The 20175-nt window shown below is 45.1% G+C and overlaps 1 protein-coding gene across 1 annotated transcript in view; it reads left to right on the top strand.

Annotated features, from left to right (window-relative positions):
* The window catches only part of THADA (THADA armadillo repeat containing), a 906435-nt gene that overhangs the window by 436638 nt on the left and 449622 nt on the right, over window positions 1-20175 (top strand). Inside the window, 1 exon segment of the mRNA XM_075341438.1 lies at window positions 6269-6358. Coding sequence (XP_075197553.1) covers window positions 6269-6358 — 90 coding nt within the window.

Here is a 20175-nt window from a genome sequence, read left to right as displayed (position 1 = left end):
AGCCCCTAAAGGGTGCTTTACATGCTGCGACATCGCTAGCGATCTATCGTCGGGGTCACGTCGTTAGTGACTCACATCCGGCGCCGGTAGCGACATCGCAGCGTGTGACACCAAGGAGCGACTATCAACGATCGCAAAATCGTCCAAAAACGGTGATCGTTGACACGTTGCTCCTTTCCTTAATATCGTTGCTGCTGCAGGTACAATGTTGTTTGTCGTTCCTGCGGCAGCACACATCGCTGTGTGTGACACCGCTGGAACGACGAACATCTCCTTACCTGTGTCCACCGGCAATGCGGAAGGAAGGAGGTGGGCGGGATGTTATGTCCCACTCATCTCTGCCCCTCCACTTCTATTGGACGGCTGCTTAGTGACGTCACGGTGACGCCGAAGAGCACCTCCCCCTTGAAGGAGGGATTGTTCGGTGGTCACAACGACGTCGCTGCACGGCAGCGATCACCAAATGTCGCACGAACGACGGGGGCAGGTGCTATCTCGCTTGACATCGCTAGCAATCACTAGCGATGTCGCAGCGTGTAAAGCACCCTTTAGGCCTCATACACAGACTAAACAAAGCCAAACCTACCAATATTGGTGGCATTGTCCAACGGTTGTATAGTGGCCCCTGGACACTTTCCTGACATGATATCTGGGAGAGAAGGATTTGGCCTGTTGAATATTAATGTTCAATCCTTTTGTTCAACGAGGAAATAGTGAGTTTGTGTGCCGAGTCAGGAGAGGTAGCCGTTAGCCGAACAAGTATTCAGCTGACACCTATGCAATGTGTATAGGGGAGCCTTAGCATGAAGGCAATTAATGTGTTTAAAATCACTTTTTGGTCTAAACTAGTGGAGTAGGAGAGTGGAGCAGCTGTCATGTTCCATTTCTACCGTACAGCCTCCAACTCAAAAATATTTCCAGAATCCCAACCTACGAAATTGCTAGTGCGTGCCCTCATCATCTCCCACCTTGACTACTAGAACATTTTCCTCTGTGGCCTCCTTGCTAACACTCTCATCTCTCCAGTCCATCCCTAATGCTACTGCTCGACTAATCCACCTTTCTCCTCACTACTCCTCCACTTCTCCCCTCTGCAAATCCCTTCATTGGCTCTCAATTCCTCAGCGTATCCAATTCAAACTACGAACGTGGACTTAAAAGCTATCCATAAACCTTCTCCTCCATATATCTCCAAAGTAATGTAGCAATATGCTCCCACATGTCGGCGGCCGCAGGTAAGCTGCAGTTCGTCTTTCCCGTTGTGTCACACGTAGCGATGTGTGCTGCCTCGGGAACGACGAACAACCTGCGTCCTTAACAATAAACGATTTTATGAAAATGAATGACGTGTCAACGATGGATGATACGGTAAGTATTTTCCATCTTTAACGGTCGTTCCTTGCTGTCACGCAATGACATCACTAACGATGCCGGATGTGCGTCACGGAATCCGTGACCCGACGATATATCATTAGATCCATCGTTGCATGTAACGCCGCCTTAAGTCCACCTTTCCAACCCGTGGATTTGCATACCCATGACTCGCTCACTGATGACTGACAGCTCATGCCTGGCGCGAGCACTGTCTGCAGAGAAAATGCTCAGGCAAGTCTGTGCTGTTAATAACCAATGAGGAAAGCGGGAACATGCAAAACTAGAGGGCAGAACAGCGCACCAAGTTTCTTGGCCACATCAAGAGTGCACCGACCACCCCAATTGGCATATTTGGCTAAATTTGAGTTTCTTCAGAATGGATCCAGTGATTAGAAAACTAGAAGTGAAATTTTTAGAGATGCTGCATTCCCTACAAGACTATGTGCTTAGTTTATCCTTTGAGATTAGACTAATAGACTAATTTGAAGGTTCAGCAGACATTAAGGGCTCTATTTATTAAAGGGGTTGTCTACTACTAGGACAACCTCCTTCTGATTCCATTTGTTTTCCCCAGTTAAAATAAAAGACCCTGTAGTCGCCTCCCATTTTGGGGTTGTTCCAGCGCTGTCGGTAATTGCGGTTCAAGGCTCAGGTGACATTGTGACATCACGCGAGTCCTGCATCCAATCACCGCCAACTGCTGTCGCCACACCTTCGGACCAAATCAGCATTCAACAGGAAGTGAGTGGCAGCCGCAGCGTCACTTCCTATTGATTTTGATTAATTGGTTTTATCCAAAGGCGTGAAGAGAGAATTCGGCAATGATTGGAGGCGGGACTCGCGTGACGTCAAAATGTCACTTGAACTGCAATTACCGACAGTGCTGAAACAGCGCCAGAACGGGAGGTGAGTAACAGGATCTTTTATTTTAACTGAGGAGAAACCAGAGGAATCAGAAGGGGTTCTCCTAGAAGTGGACAACTCCATCAAGACCGTCAGTCTTAATGAATGGGCGTTTTATGGTAAGATGTGCCAAATAGATTAAGAGGCACACACCACTTAAGGAATTCGGTCCATCATCATAGTCAGGGACTGGGGAAACATTTCTGATGTGAGTCACTCTATTACTGTGGCATAACGTTACATGAATCGGCCAGGCGGGTGTCACCATGCCCCTTTTAGCTCTTGCTGTGCCCACTTAGGCAAATCTGGCTGTGACTGGTTAAGTAATGGCAAAAGTTTCAAAACTTTTGTCCAACTTCTTCTTAAAGTGTTTTTCATCAACTTTCCGGTGTAAACACTTTGCTGTATCGGCCCTTAAGTCTGTAGCCTCGCTCCCCTGAGACCTTTTGCTAATTTTACTTTTTTATTATTATTATTATTATTATTATTATTATTATTATTTATTATAGCGCCATCAATTCCATGGCGCTTTACATGTGAAAAGGGTATACATAAAAGGGACAAGTACAATAATCATAAACAATACAAGGCACAGATTGGTACAGGAGGATAGAGGTCCCTGCCCGCGAGGGATCACAGTCTACAAGGGATAGGTGAGGATACAGTAGGTGAGGGTAGAACTGGTTGTGCTGCGCTATATCAGACTGAGGGTTACGGCAGGTTGTAGGCTTGTTGGAAGAGGTGGGTCTTCAGGTTATTTTTGAAGTTGTCAAGGTAGGCAAGAGTCTGATGTGTTGTGGCAAAGCATTCCAGAGTATGGGGGAGGCATGGGAGAAGTCTTGGATGCGATGGTGGGAAGAAGAGATGAAAGGGGAGTAGAAAAGGAGATTGTTTGAGGATCGAAGGTTACGTGCAGGTAAGTACCAGGAGACTCGGTCACAGATGTAGGGAGGAGACAGGTTGTGGATGGCTTTGTATGTTATGGTTAGTGTTTTGAACTGGAGTCGTTGGGCAATGGGAAGCCAGTGAAGGGATTGGCAGAGAGGAGAGGTCGGGGAGTAGTGGGGGGACAGGTGGATTAGCCGGCCAGTATAGTTTAGAATAGATTCTAAGGGTGCGAGACTGTTAGAAGTGAGGCCACAGAGCAGGAGGTTGCAATAATCCAGGTGGGAGATAATAAGGGCATGTACTAGGGTTTTTGCAGCTTCTTGGGAAAGGAATGTGCGAATCCAGGAAATATTTTTGAGTTGGAGGCGGCAGGAGGTGAAGAGTGTTTGGATGTGTAGCTTGAATCCAAAATTAATCCAAAAGTGCCATGCAGAGCCTGGTATTGGCCGTAGTGGGTTTATTTCTTGATTTAATCACCTGTCCTGCAGGAGAGAGCCATAAAGCCATGTCTCAAAAATAAATCCTAGCATTGCTGATTTGTAACCAACATTGACGTAGCTTTTTGAGATCTGTATTTTTCCCCCCTTATTCTTCAAATTGACGTCTTGAGTACGGAAGGGGTCAAAACTAAAGACCGTAACTAAAAAAAGAAATGATACGTCTGCAGAAATGTCCCTAAATTATTGTAAATTGCCTCAGCATAAAATACATGTATTATTCGCTGCTCACATGGGATCATCGTGGGAAAAACGACCTTTTCACACTATCATTAAAATATCATGTACAAAGTGGTGTTTTTAATGATTGCAGGGACCGTTTTCCGCTTAATGCTCCTATGTGGAGGATGAACATAGAAGTATCCAACAATCTAAAGAGGATGAACCTGAACCGCTGCTGCTGACAAGTCATTTTTTTGCCTATACTGCAATGTTTGGTCAGGAACCGCACTCAAATACTGGTGGTTACGGCTAAGCCGTATAATCTGTGTGCATGAATGGAGCAGCCGTGTTACCATTTAAAGACTTTATATACTAATATTAACTCTTGAAAGGGACCTAACCCCAAAGTCTCAAATTTGCTGCCATGTTAAAAGGGGTTGAAAAGATGATTTCATGTGCCCGTGATAGAAATTTTTTAATTTGTTGGTTCCCTCTTATTTAAGGCCCTGGGCAGAAATTGCAATAAACACTAAAATTACTCTGCAGAATACAGAGCAGGAGGAGGTGAGCGGTTTGATGTATAGTTTTATGGGAAAAGATTCCGTATAACTTTTATTTCATTATTCTAGGCTTAGGAGTCTGGTGGGCGGTTCTACTCAGAAATTGGACCGCCCACTGGACTAATAAGCACACAATAACTAGTAGTCACAAGGTATTACGAATATTTTCCCACATCAATATATATTGATTTGTTCAACTGATCCTGCTCTATTAGATATTGCTGAAACCTCAGTTTGCATGTCTTCTATTACCTAAGAACGCGCAACCATAGAAATCTACAATAGAAAACAAGTAACCTAGCAGGCCAGCGAGGCCCCAGGCATGCGTTCTAGGGTTAAACGGAATTTGTCATGTGATTTTGTAGTACAATACTAATGTTATATTTAAATAGGGCTTAAGGAGACCTTTCAGGATCAGTAACTTTTATTGTTCTATCTTATCCTGTTATCTTGCTGTAAGCTCTATAGAATTCAGTGTTTCATGCACACTAGTCAAGTGTATGTAAATACAATTTGTATATGCACTGCTCTCCCCACCCTCCTCTCAGTCCATTCACTTTTACTGCTGAGAGTTGGGAGGGAGTATTGGATGTATCACTGATGTCAGAGCTGAGAGATGGGCGGGGGGAGAAGGACTTATGGAGTTGTATTTACATACACTCAACTAGTTACTAAATCACATTGATTTTTCCAGTGCTTACAACAAGATAACAGGATAAGGTAGAGCAATAAGGGTACCGTCACACTTTAGCGACGCTCCAGCGATCCCACCAGCGATCTGACCTGGTCAGACCTGGTCAGTATCGCTGGTGCGTCGCTACATGGTCGCTGGTGAGCTGTCAATGAGGCAGATCTCACTAGCGACCATTGTCCCGCCCCCAGCCAGCAGCGACGCGTGGAAGCATGCTGCGCTTGGTAACTAAGGTAAATATCGGGTAACCAAGCTCTTGGTTACCCGATATTTATTTTAGTTACCAGCGCACACCGCTTAGCGCTGGCTCCCTGCACTCCTAGCCAGAGTACACATCGGGTTAATAAGCAAACCTTTGCTTATTTACCCGATGTGTACTCTGGCTATGCATGCAGGGAGCCGGCACTGGCAGCCTGAGAGCGGCGGACGCTGGTAACTAAGGTAAATATCGGGTAACCAGTGAAGCACTTCACTTGGTTACCCGATATTTACCTTGGTTACAGCTTACCGCAGGCTGCCAGAAGCCGTCTCCCTGCTCGCTTCAGTTCGTCGCTCTCTCGCTGTCACACACAGCGATGTGTGCTTCACAGCGGGAGAGCAACGTCCAAAAAATTAAGCAGGACATTCAGCAACGACCGGCGACCTCACAGCAGGGGTCAGGTCATTTCTGGATGTCACACACAGCGACAGCGACGGGACGTTGCTGCTACGTCACAGAAAATGGTGACATAGCAGCGACGTCGTTGTCGCCGTCGCTGTGTGTGACACCACCTTAAATCACACTGATTTTTCCAGAGCTTACAACAAGATAACAGGATAAGGTAGAGCAATAACACTTACTACTCCTGAAAGGTCTACTTGAGCCCTCTTTAAAGATAACATTAGTATTGTACTAGAAAATCACCTGACAGATTCCCCTTAAACATGTTTTCTGGTCTATGAAGAAAATTCTACAGTCATTCTGTGTGACTGCTAAATCATGACAGTGTTAAATGAGCAAATATTTTCCAGTAAATATAATGTGATTATGGCTTTAAGCATTTTGATTCATTGTAGCAGAAAATGTCTGATGGACAAGGGCAAAGGCGCCTGTGAATATTAGTCGGCAGCCAGATTACGATTGTTTCCTCTTTTGATTTATTACTTTAAACAGCGTTCCTTTCTTTTATTTCTTGTCTTTTTTTTCCCCGCAGGATGACCGGGAGAGAATTCTTCTCTAGATTCCCCACTCTTTACCCTTTCCTCCTGGAACAACTGGAATTGGTTGCCAACACAGTTGACAGGTATGACAGATAATATGGAAAGATTGAGATTAAATGGATCTGAGAATGCTCTGACATGGTTTAAAGTACCCCTCTAGCATTTTTTTTGTTTTCAGCGCTGGTGTGGCGCTTCAAATCTAAGTCTCTGCCCCTATTGTTATACTCACTTACCCCACCCCCCCAGCTGCTTCATCTTTTTAGCGCCGCTTGGTCCCACGGTGCCATGTTGTAATCAGACCTTCTGAGTAACCGGAAGTCATACGTTACGTCACAAGCTCTTAATGCAAGTCTATGAGAGCCAGAGCGAGGCTCTCATAGACTTGATTGATTTGGGATTTCACAAATCACAGGAGACCAACAGGAGCGACACTGGAAACAGTTGAAAAATAGTGGAGGGAGTCTTATATTTAAAGCACCACTCCAACACTGAACTAAGAAAGACCACTGGAGTGATAAAAAAGAGTGACCAGCGCACATTTGAGCATCTCCTGTCATTTTGCATGACCAAATTTCCACCAAATAAAAAAATAAAACATGAGAAATCCAACACTGCAGGTCAATTTGAAGTCAGCGTTTGTCATAAAAGTTGTTGACGGTCATCAGAAAATGGTCCTTATTCTTTTTTTTTTTGGCCAACTATTGTTTGAAGAGTTTAAAGATCTTTAACATTTTTGAAAATCCCTACAGGTTTAACGGGTCGCTTGATAATTTAACGAAGTCAGTAAGTTTCCTTCAGTAATCAGCTGAGATCTGTTGTGAAACGCGGCAGTAAATGTCAAGTTTCCCTGCAGCGCCTCCACAGGTCAAATGAAGCATTACAGAATTAAACATTGCACATTGATATCAATGGGTTGTCTTTGTAGGGGAGAACAAGGCAGGTCGTCCGGAGCAATGGATGCTCAATGTAATCTTGAAAGAAATCAATCAGAATATAACCTATTGTTTAAATTCGCTTTTTGTGTTGCATTTATTTATTTTAAAAAAATGTGGATTTTTTTTCACTTATCACACTCTTTATGACTAAAAATGAAATAATCTTGCAATCTTCACTTTGGCCACTGGGGCTTTTTTAGATTCATACTTCCTGTCCTTTCAGGAAGAGTTTTCAGAAAACCCTTTATCAGCAGAGGCAGGATAACAATGACGGGTAACCCCTCCATACACAGGTGATAATACAGGATCCACCAATCACAATAGGGGAAGTCAAGTTGACCTTGATCCCTATCCCTTCACAATGGATATTTGCACATTAAATTCTTCAATACTAAAGATAGGGTCATGATCACACCACCGTGGCTATGGCTATGTACATGTGTTGTTTCCTGAAACAACAACAAAGTTTGAGTCTAAAATAGCCCCAGTGGCCAGTGTGAAAATAGCAAGCTATATATATATGTGTTAAAAAAAATTATTATTTATTATAATATATATATATATATATATATATATATATATATATATATATAATATATATATATATATATATGTAAAGGGAGCACTTAAACAAGGATTTTGTATTTTGGTGTTCCCTTTATTTTTTTGAGCAGTGTATATGTGTGTATATATATATATATATATATGTATATATATATATATAAATATATGTAAACATATATATATATATATATATATATATATATATATATATATATATATATATATATATATATATATATATTTATTTAATACAAGTTGTGATATGGGGAAAAAAATTGTGAAAAATATTTAAAAATATCTGTTTAACACAAAAACCTGATTTACACAATAGTTAATTTTCCAATAATGGCTTCCCTTTGGACTCCCTATTCAGGCCGCCATGTAATAGACCCCTAAACATTGGTCCGCACTCTAGTAATTAAAAAATTCATAATGGGGTATATTACATTTTTTGGGGGGTACATACAAATAATTCATATGTGATAACAGCGACCCCTGGAATTGCACCCCTTGTAGGCTGTCACTTTCTATAGCCCCCGCCCCAGAGGTGACGGCAGGCAGGAATCTTGTCTTTGTAACATGAACACAGGTTATCAGAAAGACAGAGCTCTGGCGGTATTAATAAATTAGTCCGCACAGTGTGGCAGGAAGCATTTTCTTATGATACATGGGGCATGAGATGTTTGGGGATGTGAGCGCTGGAGTTTTCGGCGTGGGCGGGAGATGCTGCCTCTAACCCTGTCCCCGTGTATTTTTGCACCTGTGGTTTGCATGTTTTCAGTCCCGCTTCCACTAAAGTAGTAAACTCTAGTTAAGAAAATGACAGTTGTCCACAGGAATTTTTCCGTGTTTTGGTGGTTGAGGGGGTGGCACAGTAAGGAGCTTTAGAAGCGTGGTGCCTCCCTCCAGGAATGTCATCCAGTCATATTTACGGAAATGTGCTGCACTTGTCAAGAAGAAAGGAGAAAAAAAAGTGGATTAATTATAGGTGAAATCCCTCAGCATATGCCTGGATGCTGGATCCTATTAGTAGCATGCTTGCAGATTCCCTCTCCTTGGACAGGTGTACTGAAAGACCATGAATCATGCAGCTACTTGTGCCACAAAGTCTGATTATCTGCAGCGGTGACGCCTTGTAAACAGCGCGTATCTCATTTGTTACCAGAAATTTAGGTTGGTGGCTCATACGGTCTACATCAGCAAAGCTTCTGAGCCCAGTGATTGCTTGCAGCGGTGACTTCACACCAACAGCGCACATCACATCTGTAGCCAATTACTGAGGTTGGCAGCTCATACGGTCTACATTGGCAGAGCTGCTGAGCTCAGTGATTGGCTGCAGCACACATCACATCTGTAGCCAATTATTGAGGTTGCCAACTCATACTGTCTACATTGACAGAGCTGCTGAGCTCAGTGATTGGCTGCAGCGGTGACTTCATGCAGACAGCATACATCACATCTATAGCCAGTTACTGAGCTTGGCAGTTCGTACTGTCTACATTGGCTGAGCTCAGTGATTGGCTGCAGTGGTGACTTCACGCCAAAAGTGCACTTCACATCTGTAGCCAATGACTGAGGTTGGCAGCTCGTACTGTCTAAATCGGCTGAGCTCAGTGATTGGCTGCAGCGGTGACTTCCTGACAATAGTGCACATCACATCTATAGCCAGTTACTGAGGTTGGCAGCTCGTACTGTCTACATCGGCTGAGCTCAGTGATTGGCTGAAGTGGTGATCACGCAAAACAGTGCACTGTCCACCTCGTCAGAGCCGCTGAGCTCAGTGATTGGCTGCAGCGGTGACTTCACACCAACAGCACACATCACATCGATAGCCAGTTACTAAGGTTGGCAGTTCGCACTGTTAACGTTGGCAGAGCTGCGGAACTCAGTGACTGGCTGCAGCGGTGACTTCACACCAACAGCTATATCACATCTGTAGCCAATGACTGAGGTTGTCAGCTCGTACTGTCTACATTGGTTGAGCTCAGTGACTGGCTGCAGCGGTGACTTCACACAGACAGGGACATCTGTAGCCAATCAGTGAGCTCGGCAGCTCGTGCTGTCTACATCGGAGCTCAGTGGTCGCTGCCACTTATGCAGAGTAGCCGGCTTTTTTGTCTAATTCCTGCGCCGTACCCCGCATTGTGCGGCGAGGTCTCACCAAGTGAAGGCACAGCAGGTTTTAGAGGGTCACATTTAAAGGGGTCATTTAAAGAGGTCAGCGCCCTGAACTGTGAGTGACATCGCAGTTTGGTTAGGGCTTTAGCTGAGATCAGGTTCTTAAGGGTTTTCGAGTGTCTAAAATTAAACTAAAAGCACAAGATAAATCCAGACACAATAGTGGAGCGCTGACTAAGGGAGACGTGACTTCCATCTGCACCCACACACTTCCAGCGGGGCGAGAGGTCAGTCCGTGTGGATTTTTTGTGGTTTACGTTTTCGTTCTGCGTTTGACTTTTCTGCATTGGTTTTTTTATCTTAAGTAAACAAGTTAAGGGTTAGAATAACTTGGGCCGGCGCTGGAGACCACAAGAACAGGAATTCAACAGGTTTTATATCTGTTTATTCACAATGGAGCAGAAACCTGGGTTTGGCATCCCTCCTCTTACCCTAAACAGTCTCAGCAATGATTAATGTGTTTTTATTGAATCGAAAAATACTACTCTGAAAACCATTTTTGCAAACTTTGTAGAGGAGAAGGGAAAGTGTAATCGTCGTTTTAATTTTGATTTCATAAATCAGTGGTGAACATGAAAATAAGCAACTCTGTAATATATCTTATCAGACAAATCTGCTTCTTTCACTGGCAGAACTGCTCAGAAATTATCAAATGGCTCAATTATGCGGTAAAATCTGTATTCAATGAAGCCTTTCCCAGTACTAAGATAGGAGATAATAATGATAATAATATGGCAGAAGGGAGGCGCTAGAGGCAGAGGGAGGAGCTAAAGGCAGAGGGAGGGGTTAAAAGGAGAGGAGGCGCTAGAGGTAGAGGGAGGGGTTAAAAGGAGAGGAGGCGGTAGAGGGAGGGGTTAAAGAGAGAGGAAGCATTAGAGGCAGGAGCTAGGGGTAGAGGGAGGTGCTAGAGGCAGAGAGAGGAGCTATAGTCAGAGGGAGGGGTTAAAGGGAGAGGAGGCGCTAGAGGCAGAGGGAGGGGTGAAAGGGAGAGGGAGGCGCTAGAGGCAGAGGGATGGGTTAAAGGGAGAGGAGGCACTAGAGGCAGGAGCTAGGGGCAGAGGGAGGTGCTAGAGGCAGAGGGAGGAGCTATAGTCAGAGGGAGGGGGGAGAGGGAGGCGCTAGAGGCAGAGGGAGACGCTAGAGGCAGAGGGAGGGGTTAAAGGGAGAGGAGGCACTAGAGGCAGGAGCTAGAGGTAGAGGGAGGCGCTAGAGGCAGAGGGAGGGGTTAAAGGGAGAGGAGGCACTAGAGGCAGGAGCTAGGGGTAGAGGGAGGAGCTATAGTCAGAGGGAGGGGTTAAAGGGAGAGTGGGGTGCTAGAGGCAGAGGGAGGTGTTAGAGGCAGAGGGAGGGGTTAAAGGGAGAGGGAGGGGTTAAAGGCAGAGGGAGGTGCTAGAGGCAGAGGGAGGCGCTAGAGGCAGAGGGGGGGTTAAAGGGAGAGGAGGAACTAGAGGCAGGAGGTAGAGGGAGGTGCTAGAGGCAGAGAGAGGAGCTATAGTCAGAGGGAGGGGTTAAAGGGAGAGGAGGTGCTAGAGGCAGAGGGAGGGGTGAAAGGGAGAGGGAGGCACTAAAGGCAGAGGGATCCGCTAGAGGCAGAGGGAGGGGTTAAAAGGAGAGGAGGCGCTAGAGGTAGAGGGAGGGGTTAAAAGGAGAGGAGGCGGTAGAGGGAGGGGTTAAAGAGAGAGGAGGCATTAGAGGCAGGAGCTAGGGGTAGAGGGAGGTGCTAGAGGAAGAGAGAGGAGCTATAGTCAGAGGGAGGGGTTAAAGGGAGAGGAGGCGCTAGAGGCAGAGGGAGGGGTGAAAGGGAGAGGGAGGCGCTAGAGGCAGAGGGAGGGGTTAAAGGGAGAGGAGGCACTAGAGGCAGGAGCTAGGGGCAGAGGGAGGTGCTAGAGGCAGAGGGAGGAGCTATAGTCAGAGGGAGGGGTGAAAGGGAGAGGGAGGCGCTAGAGGCAGAGGGAGACGCTAGAGGCAGAGGGAGGGGTTAAAGGGAGAGGAGGCACTAGAGGCAGGAGCTAGAGGTAGAGGGAGGCGCTAGAGGCAGAGGGAGGGGTTAAAGGGAGAGGAGGCACTAGAGGCAGGAGCTAGGGGTAGAGGGAGGAGCTATAGTCAGAGGGAGGGGTTAAAGGGAGAGTGGGGTGCTAGAGGCAGAGGGAGGTGTTAGAGGCAGAGGGAGGGGTTAAAGGGAGAGGGAGGGGTTAAAGGCAGAGGGAGGTGCTAGAGGCAGAGGGAGGCGCTAGAGGCAGAGGGGGGGTTAAAGGGAGAGGAGGAACTAGAGGCAGGAGGTAGAGGGAGGTGCTAGAGGCAGAGAGAGGAGCTATAGTCAGAGGGAGGGGTTAAAGGGAGAGGAGGTGCTAGAGGCAGAGGGAGGTGCTAGAGGCAGAGGTAGGAGCTATAGGGAGGGGAGGCGCTAGAGGCAGAGGGAGGAGCTATAGGGAGAGGGAGGCATTAAATTCAGAGGCAGGGGTTGAAGGGAAAAAAGTTGCTAAAAGCAGAGGGAGGAGCTAGAGGCGTAGGGAGGCACGAGAGGGAGGTGCTAAAGGCAGAGAGAGGAGTTAGTGGGAGAGGAGGTGCTAGAAGGAGAGGGAGGAGCTAGAGGCATAGAGGGTTCTAGAAGCAGAGGGGGGTTAGAGGTGGAGAGAGGCGGAAGAGGCAGAGGGAGGCGCTAGAGGCCGAGAGAGGAGATAGAAGCAGATAGAGGCAGAGTGAGGGGGTTAGAGGGAGAGCAAGTTTGGCAGAGGGAGGAGCTAAAGTCAGAGCTCTGCCCCCTCCATTCTCTTCTATCTACATAGAATCTCATCAGCACCAACTGCCATCTCCTATCTCAGTAATGGGAAAGTCTTCACCGAATACAGATTTTTACCTCAGAATTGAGAATTTTGATAATGACAGCAAGTCTGGCAGAGAAACAAGCATTTTTTTCTGATAAGAAATATTACAAAGTTGCTTATTTTCATGTGTATTATTGATTTATGAAATTAAATTTAAAATACCAGTTATGCATTAAATATTCTTTCCAGGCACTCACATTTTTGACCTCTGAGAATGGAGTACAATAAGGTTATGTGCGCACAGTGCGTTTTTTGCGGCGGTTTTTGCGCGATTTTCTGGTGTGTTTTTGTGCGTTTTTGGGCTCAAAACTGCATGATTTAGCTTCCCCAGCAAAGTCTATGAGTTTTCATTTTTGCTGTCTGCACACAGCTTTTTTTTTTTAGCTACCTTTTTGAGCTGAAAAAAAATGGTCATGTCAATTCTTTTCTGCGTTTTACTGCTTTTTCCAGCCATGCAATGCATTGGAAAAACGCAGCAATCAAAAACCCTGCAAAACGCAGCCTAAAACGCATGCGTTTTTACCAATGCGTTTTTATACGTTTTTAGCGGCCAAAAACTCTGCATCTTTGTGGTCACAAAAAAAAGGCAATGTGCGCACATAGCCTAAAGGAAGTAGTGCCCACCGCACCGCTCAACCTGCCCCTGTCTAGATGCCTCCTGGGTTTTTTTCTAGTCTCTTTACTTTTTGGCCCATTGGACTTGGACGTGTGAGACTGCAGCCGATCACTGTATGTGGTGCGCCACCAGGAGGCTTTAGAACGGGAGAGGGAGAAGGATTGGTAAGGAAAGTATTACTACGTTTATTATTTTACACCATTCTGAGCTGTTAGAAAAAAATGGCAGGAAAACTAATTTTATGGTTCCTGATTAAATCCATTACAAACCAACCCAGCAGAGACTAATATGTTAATTGCACTGGTGGTTGTCTAGCGCAGGGGGTTCTTTCTTATATTTTGGTCCCTACAACCTGCAGACCTCACCCTACTGTTCTAGAATTATATTCTTCATATATCTCACATGGCATTGACTTGTAAAAGGCTGTCTAATCTTCTTTCGTCACAAGAGGACCACTCCCCTGCCTCCGAGCTTCTTGCTGCTCAGGGGGTGGTTATGGTTAAAGGCCACTTCACACATAACGAGATCGCTAACAACATCGTTGCTACTTCACAGTTTTAGTGACGAAACAACGACTTCACCAGCAATCTCGTTATGTTTGACATGTACCAACGATCCGCCCCCTGCTGTGAGATCGTTGGTCGTTGCTGTATGTCCTGGGCCATTTTTGGCTCGTTGGAGTCCTGCTGGGCAGGATGGATCTGTATGTTTGACACCTACCAATTATCTCGTTAACGACCTAGATGAGAACTTAAAGTGTGACACGTAGGCGTGTAGTTGCGTCACCTTTTCCGCGCCCCCTCTGCACCGATTGGTTGGCGCTGAGAACAGTACTGCGTTCTGATTGGGTATCGCTTCATGCTTTGTTCCTTTTTGAGCCTTGCTTTGAGGATAGAACCTGCGACTACACCCGGATTCGTTCGTACTTTGTTCCCGATTGGGAACGAAGGAGGGTTGAATCCGGGTGCAGATGCAGCTTCGATCCGAAAAGCAAGCAAGTAACCGGGAGCAAAGTACGCATGAATCTGGGTGGAGTCGCAGGTTCTATCCTCAAAGCAAGGCGCAAAAAGGGGCAAAGGATGAAGCGATACAAAGTTGCCTTCTAGGCCGGCCGCTTAATCAGAACGCAGTATTGGCCAACAATCGGAGCGGAGGGGTGTGGAAAAGGCGACGCATATGCACACCTACGTGGCTTATGGCGTCAAACACTACGCCCCTATTTGAGGTCAGAATTGTTACATAGCTGCTGTGTGACAGGGTCCCAACGACCAACGAGATCGTTATACAGGTCGCTGCATCGTTACTAAAGTCGTTGGGTGTGACATCTCACCAACGATCTCACCAACGATTTAACAACGATCCGGAAACTGTGACGTAGTAACAAGCTCGTTATGTGTGACTAGACCTTGGAGATTTACAGTTCGGACTTGCGACGTGTTAACACCGCTGGCCCGCACTGTGCCCACTGCCGTGCTGTCAACTAGAGCAGTATCGTAGGCACTGAAATTGGATGGATCCAGGCTGCTTCAAGGAAGTGCTCTCCTTTCATGGAAAACCAGCCCCCTCTGCAGCGGTGGCCAGTAACCAAGGCAATGAGCAATAAGCTATAGAATTAAAAAACTGGGTGATGATTGAAAAACCAACACGGGAGAGAATTCCAGCTCCAATATAATACATACCAACCATTCAGATTGCACGTTTTAGATTCCTGGTTAGTTGTGGCTAAAATCTGAATGCACAAAATACGATCGGTCTTCCATATCATGACCGATAATAAATCTTGATTGTTATCTTTAGACCAGATTTGTTGGAAATGCTCTGCCTTCGTATAAAGATCTGCTCCTCAGTTGGACCCAATGCATGTAGGAGGCGAGCGCAGCTAATGTGCATGTGCACAGCTTTGATCAATTGAGGTCCATTGGTGCAAGATGCAAGACATTGTAGAGCCTCATGTATGGAGAATGAAAAAGATCGATTTATACAAAAATATCGCTTCTAGAAGAGTGAAGTTATGTCAATTCAATGCTCTAAAATAAGTGGAAGGCCTTGAGCCGAACCGTGAGACTAAGCAAGTTCCCGAGTAATCTGAGAGCGTGTGTTGGGTCAGGGTGAAGGAGCGGCGAGGGTTTGAAAGATGATTATTTTGTGGTTATTGCAGTGTTTTATTCTGAGCCAGCAGTCTACCAGAACAGCACAGTGTTGATTGAGAGTAGAAGTTTTTTTTATTTTTTTTCTCTTGTGACCTACTCTAGTGGTGAAAAGAGCCAGAAATGTAGGATCTCGGTGTCCCTGCGGTCGTGACATTGCAGATTGATCCTTTAAATCTGGATAGGGTTATACTGCACAAGCTGTACCGTCTAAAATATGTGTAATTCTGCGTTCTTCTGAAGTGTTAAATTCTGGATATCTGCAATGTAAAATAAATAGACGTTAAGAAAATAATATCTCCAGGGCTTCAAGTTATAGAAGCAAAGCCGGCACTTCAGCACCATCCGAGTAATGGTATACAGCCAACGCTGGGGCTGGAAGAGGAGATTCCCAAAATGGAAAAGTGTTTTGTGTAATTATTTTATCAAATGTAGCAGATGCCTTAAAAAATTAGTCTGTCACATTACATGACAACACTTAAAAAAAAAAAGCTATGGCATTTCCCCCCCCCCCCATCTGTTACATTGTGGGGTAGAGCGCCTTGAAACAATCATGGGTCACTCAAGAAGAGATTCATTGGCTAATTCTGCCTTTTTCGTTTTCTGTCTTTTCCATTGGCTTTTTCTAGTCTAGTCCCGTTACGTTATTATCTTTTCCCTTTTCATTGTTTCTGTCTCTTCCTTTTACCTTGTTCCTCTCTTTCTTTTACCTTTTTTTTTGTCCTTTGCATTTTCCTGACATTTTCCTTTACCTTGTTCCTGTCTTTTTCTGACTTTTACCTTCACCTTGTTCATTTTTTCATTTACTTTGTTCTTGTCTGTCCTTTATTTTGTTCTTGTTTTTGTCTGTCCTTAACTTTTTTCCCTTGTCATTGTTTGTCTCTTCCCTGCCTTTTTTTTTTCCCTGTCTGTTTGCTTTATCCGTTTTCATTTCCATATCCCCTTGCCTTGTTCCTGACTTTTTCCTTTACCTTGAATTTTTTTTTTTATTTTTACTTTTTCTGTCTTTTACCTTTATTCATGTTCCTTTACATTGCTCCTGTTTTTGTCCTTTTTCTTTTATTGTATTTTCAGTTTTCCTGTTTTTGTTTACCCTTTATCTTTTACCAGCCTTGTTCATTTACCTTGTTCCTGTCGATTTCCTTTTTCTTGTTCTTTCACTTTGCTTTGTTCCTGACTTTTTCCTTTACCCTGTTCCTTTGTCTACTCTTTATCATGTTTATGCCTATTCCATTGGCCCAGCTCCTGTCATTTTTTTCTTGGTACTTCCCTTTTACCTTGTTTTTGCCTAATCCCTTTACCTTGTTCCTTTCTTCTTACCCTGTTTTTGTCTTTTTTATTTTCTCATTCTTTCTGCCACTTCACTTAGCTTTCTTCCTGTCTCGGTAATGTCTCTTTTTCTTACATTGTTTATATATCTTCCCTGTACCTTAATCCTTTTTTCTTCCTGCCTAGTTCCTTTTCCTTGCTCTCTTCTCTTCCCTTCACCTTGATTGTCTCTTTCCCTAGTTCATGTCTCTTTCCTTCACATTCTTTCTTGTAGGCTATGTGCACACGTGTGCATAATTCATGCAGTTACGCTGCGCTTTGTAGCGCAGCGTAACTGCATGCGTCCTGCGTCCCCTGCACAGTCTATGGAGATTGTGCAGGGGCCGTGCGCACGTGGCATATTAGAACGCAGTGATTCGGCTGCTGCCCGAATCGCTGCGTTCTAAGAAGTGACATGTCACTTCTTCCGTGCGCTTTGCCGGCAGCCCCTGCTCTGTCTATGGCAGGAGCTGCATGCAGAGCGCACGTTCTCGCCGGCACCATGCGCTTCAGAACGGAGCTTTTCAGCTGCGCTCTGAAGCGCACATTTTCGGTGCGGTGCAGAGCGCACACATGCGCACATAGCCTTACCATTACCTTGTTCCGGTCTCTTCTTTTCCCCTTGTTTTTGCTTATTTCTGTCCATTCTCTTTGTCCAGTTCTAGTCTTTTTTCATTTTCTTCCTTTTTTCTCCTTGCTTTACCTCGCTCTCGATTTGATCCTTTACCATGTTCTGAAGACCCTGTTCACATTGCAGTGCGTCAGGGGGTCCAGTTTTCAAGTGGATTCAGATTAACTGGAAATGGGGCCATAGAATACGATGACACAAACGAAATTCAAAGAAACTGTTTATTTTCTGTGAAAGTGTCCGTTTGTTCAGACAGGCACAGAAACCTAGCCTGCTGGAAATCCCTGGCGCAGTTTGGAAATACACTGTGAACATGGTCTTACTGTTTGTTCTATTACTTTGTTTCTGTCTCTTCCTTTACCTTGTTCCTATCTTTGTCCTTTTCCATGATCCTGCATATCCCTTTTGCATTGCTCTTGCCTCTGCCCATTATCTTGTTGTTTACTTTTCTTTACTTTGCATTGTTCCTCTCTTATCTTTGCGAAGTCTCTATCTCTCTAAGGCTATGTGCGCAAGTTGCGTATTTACATGCAGTTACGCTGCGATCTGCACCGCAGCGTAACTGCATGCGTCCTGCGTCCCCTGCATAATCTATGAAGATTATGCAGGAGACGTGCGCACGTGGCATATTAGAGCGCAGTGCTTCGGCTGCTGCCCGAAGCGCGCGTTCTAAGAAGTGACATGTCACTTTCCTGCGCTCTGCCTGCAATCCCCGCTCTGTCTATGGGAGGAGCTGCAGTCAGAGCGCATGGAATCGTCTTTGTTTTTTTTTTTCATTACGGACTCTTTCTGCAGCGATTTGAAGCGCACGTGTGCTGTTCAAATCGCTGCATAAATTTCTGCAGGGACAGTACGCAACGTGCGCACATAGCCTTAGGGTTACTTCTCACATAGCGAGATCGCTGCTGAGTCACAGTTTTTGTGACACACCAGTGACCTCATCAGCGATCTCGCTGTGTGTGACACTAAGCAGCGATCTGGCCCCTGCTGTGAAATCGCTGCTCGTTACACACAGTGCTGGTTCATTTTTTGGACGTTGCTCTCCCGCTGTGAAGCACACATCGCTGTGTTTGACAGTGAGAGAGCAACGATCTGAATGTGCAGGGAGCCGGGAGCCGGCTTCTGGCAGCCTGCGGTAAGCTGTAACTAAGGTAAATATCGGCCAACCAAGCGAAGCCCTTTGCTTGGTTACCCGATATTTACCTTGGTTACTAGTGTCCGCCGCTCTCACGCTGCCAGTGCTGGCTCCCTGCTCCCTGCACACGTAGCCGGAGTACACAGCGGGTAAATAAGCAAAGCGGTTTGCTTTACTAACCTGATGTGTACTCTGGTTAGGAGTGCAGGGAGTCAGCGCTAAGCGGTGTGCGCTGGTAACCAAGGTAAATATCGGGTAACTAAGCGCTTGGTTACCCGATATTTACCTTAGTTACCAAGCACAGCATCGCTTCCACGCGTCGCTGGAGACTGGTCGCTGGTGAGATCTGCCTGATTGACAGCTCACCAGCGACCATGTAGCAACGCACCAGCGATCCTGACCAAGTCCGCTCGCTGGTGGGATCTCTGGAGCGTCGCTAAAGTGTGATGGTACCCTTAGACAATTCCTGCCTTTGCATTGCTCTTGCCTATGCCCTTTATCTTGTTGTTCCCTTTTCTTTACATTTTTCCTCTTTAATCTTTACGAAGTCTCTATCTCTCTTACACAATTCCTGCCTTTGCATTGCTTTTGCCTATGCCCTTTATCTTGTTGTTTCCTTTTCTTTTACTATGCATTATTCCTCTCTTTTACCTTTACGAAGTATCTATCTCTCTTACACAAGTACTCCCTTTGCATTGCTCTTGCCTATGCTCTTTATCTTGTTGTGTCCTTTTCTTTACATTGTTCCTCTTTTATCTTCACACAGTATAGATCTCTCTTACACAGTTTCTCCCTTTACATTGCTCTTGCCTATGCCCTTTATTTTGTTGTTTCCTTTTCTTTTACTCTGCATCGTTCCTCTCTTTTATCTTTATGATGTCTCTATCTCTCCTACACAGTTCCATTTTTACGCCTATCCCTTTTGTCTGATTTAGCTCTACAGTTGCTTTTTACCTTTCTATGATTTTTAGCACACTTTATGCTGTGTAACATGGATGCTCCTTGCTTTCATAAATTTGATCTGTGGATGATTTACTTACAAGGTTGTCTTTTCCGACATTCCATTTCATATTTCATTCTGTATACTTTACTCTGGCAGGACTGGCGCTGGTCATGTGTTTATACTTAGTTTTCCAAGATGTTTTTATTAAGGTCCGTGTTAATGAGTTCACTAAATGGATTCTGTGCTGCAGCAAGGCAAGGTTTGTGCTCTTTGAAAGGCAGTCGGCACACTATTAAAAGAAACAGATTACACATCGCCCTATTCAACATTATGTGCTTTGCTTGCTGCCCACGTGTCTTTCCTTATAGTGTTTTCTTTTTTTTTTCTTCTATAATTGAATGACTAACCAATTTCATCCAGTAACTCACATGGCAATTCTGCTTTTATTACTGGAAGCTACTGTGCCGTGTATGACCAAAAACGGAACGGAGCTTCTGAAATGTACCATGATTACTTTTTGGAGATAAAAATGTAATTTCATAGAGATCGTCCTTATCATCCACAGATGTAGCCGCAGATGAGATGATTAGTCTCTAGAGATACAGCCCCCGTCTCTTCATG

Source organism: Anomaloglossus baeobatrachus, chromosome 3 (genome assembly GCF_048569485.1).
Source record: "Anomaloglossus baeobatrachus isolate aAnoBae1 chromosome 3, aAnoBae1.hap1, whole genome shotgun sequence".
NCBI classification, from domain to species: domain Eukaryota; kingdom Metazoa; phylum Chordata; class Amphibia; order Anura; family Aromobatidae; genus Anomaloglossus; species Anomaloglossus baeobatrachus.
Note: the sequence above shows the minus strand (reverse complement) of the source record. Positions and strands in the feature narration are given on the sequence as shown.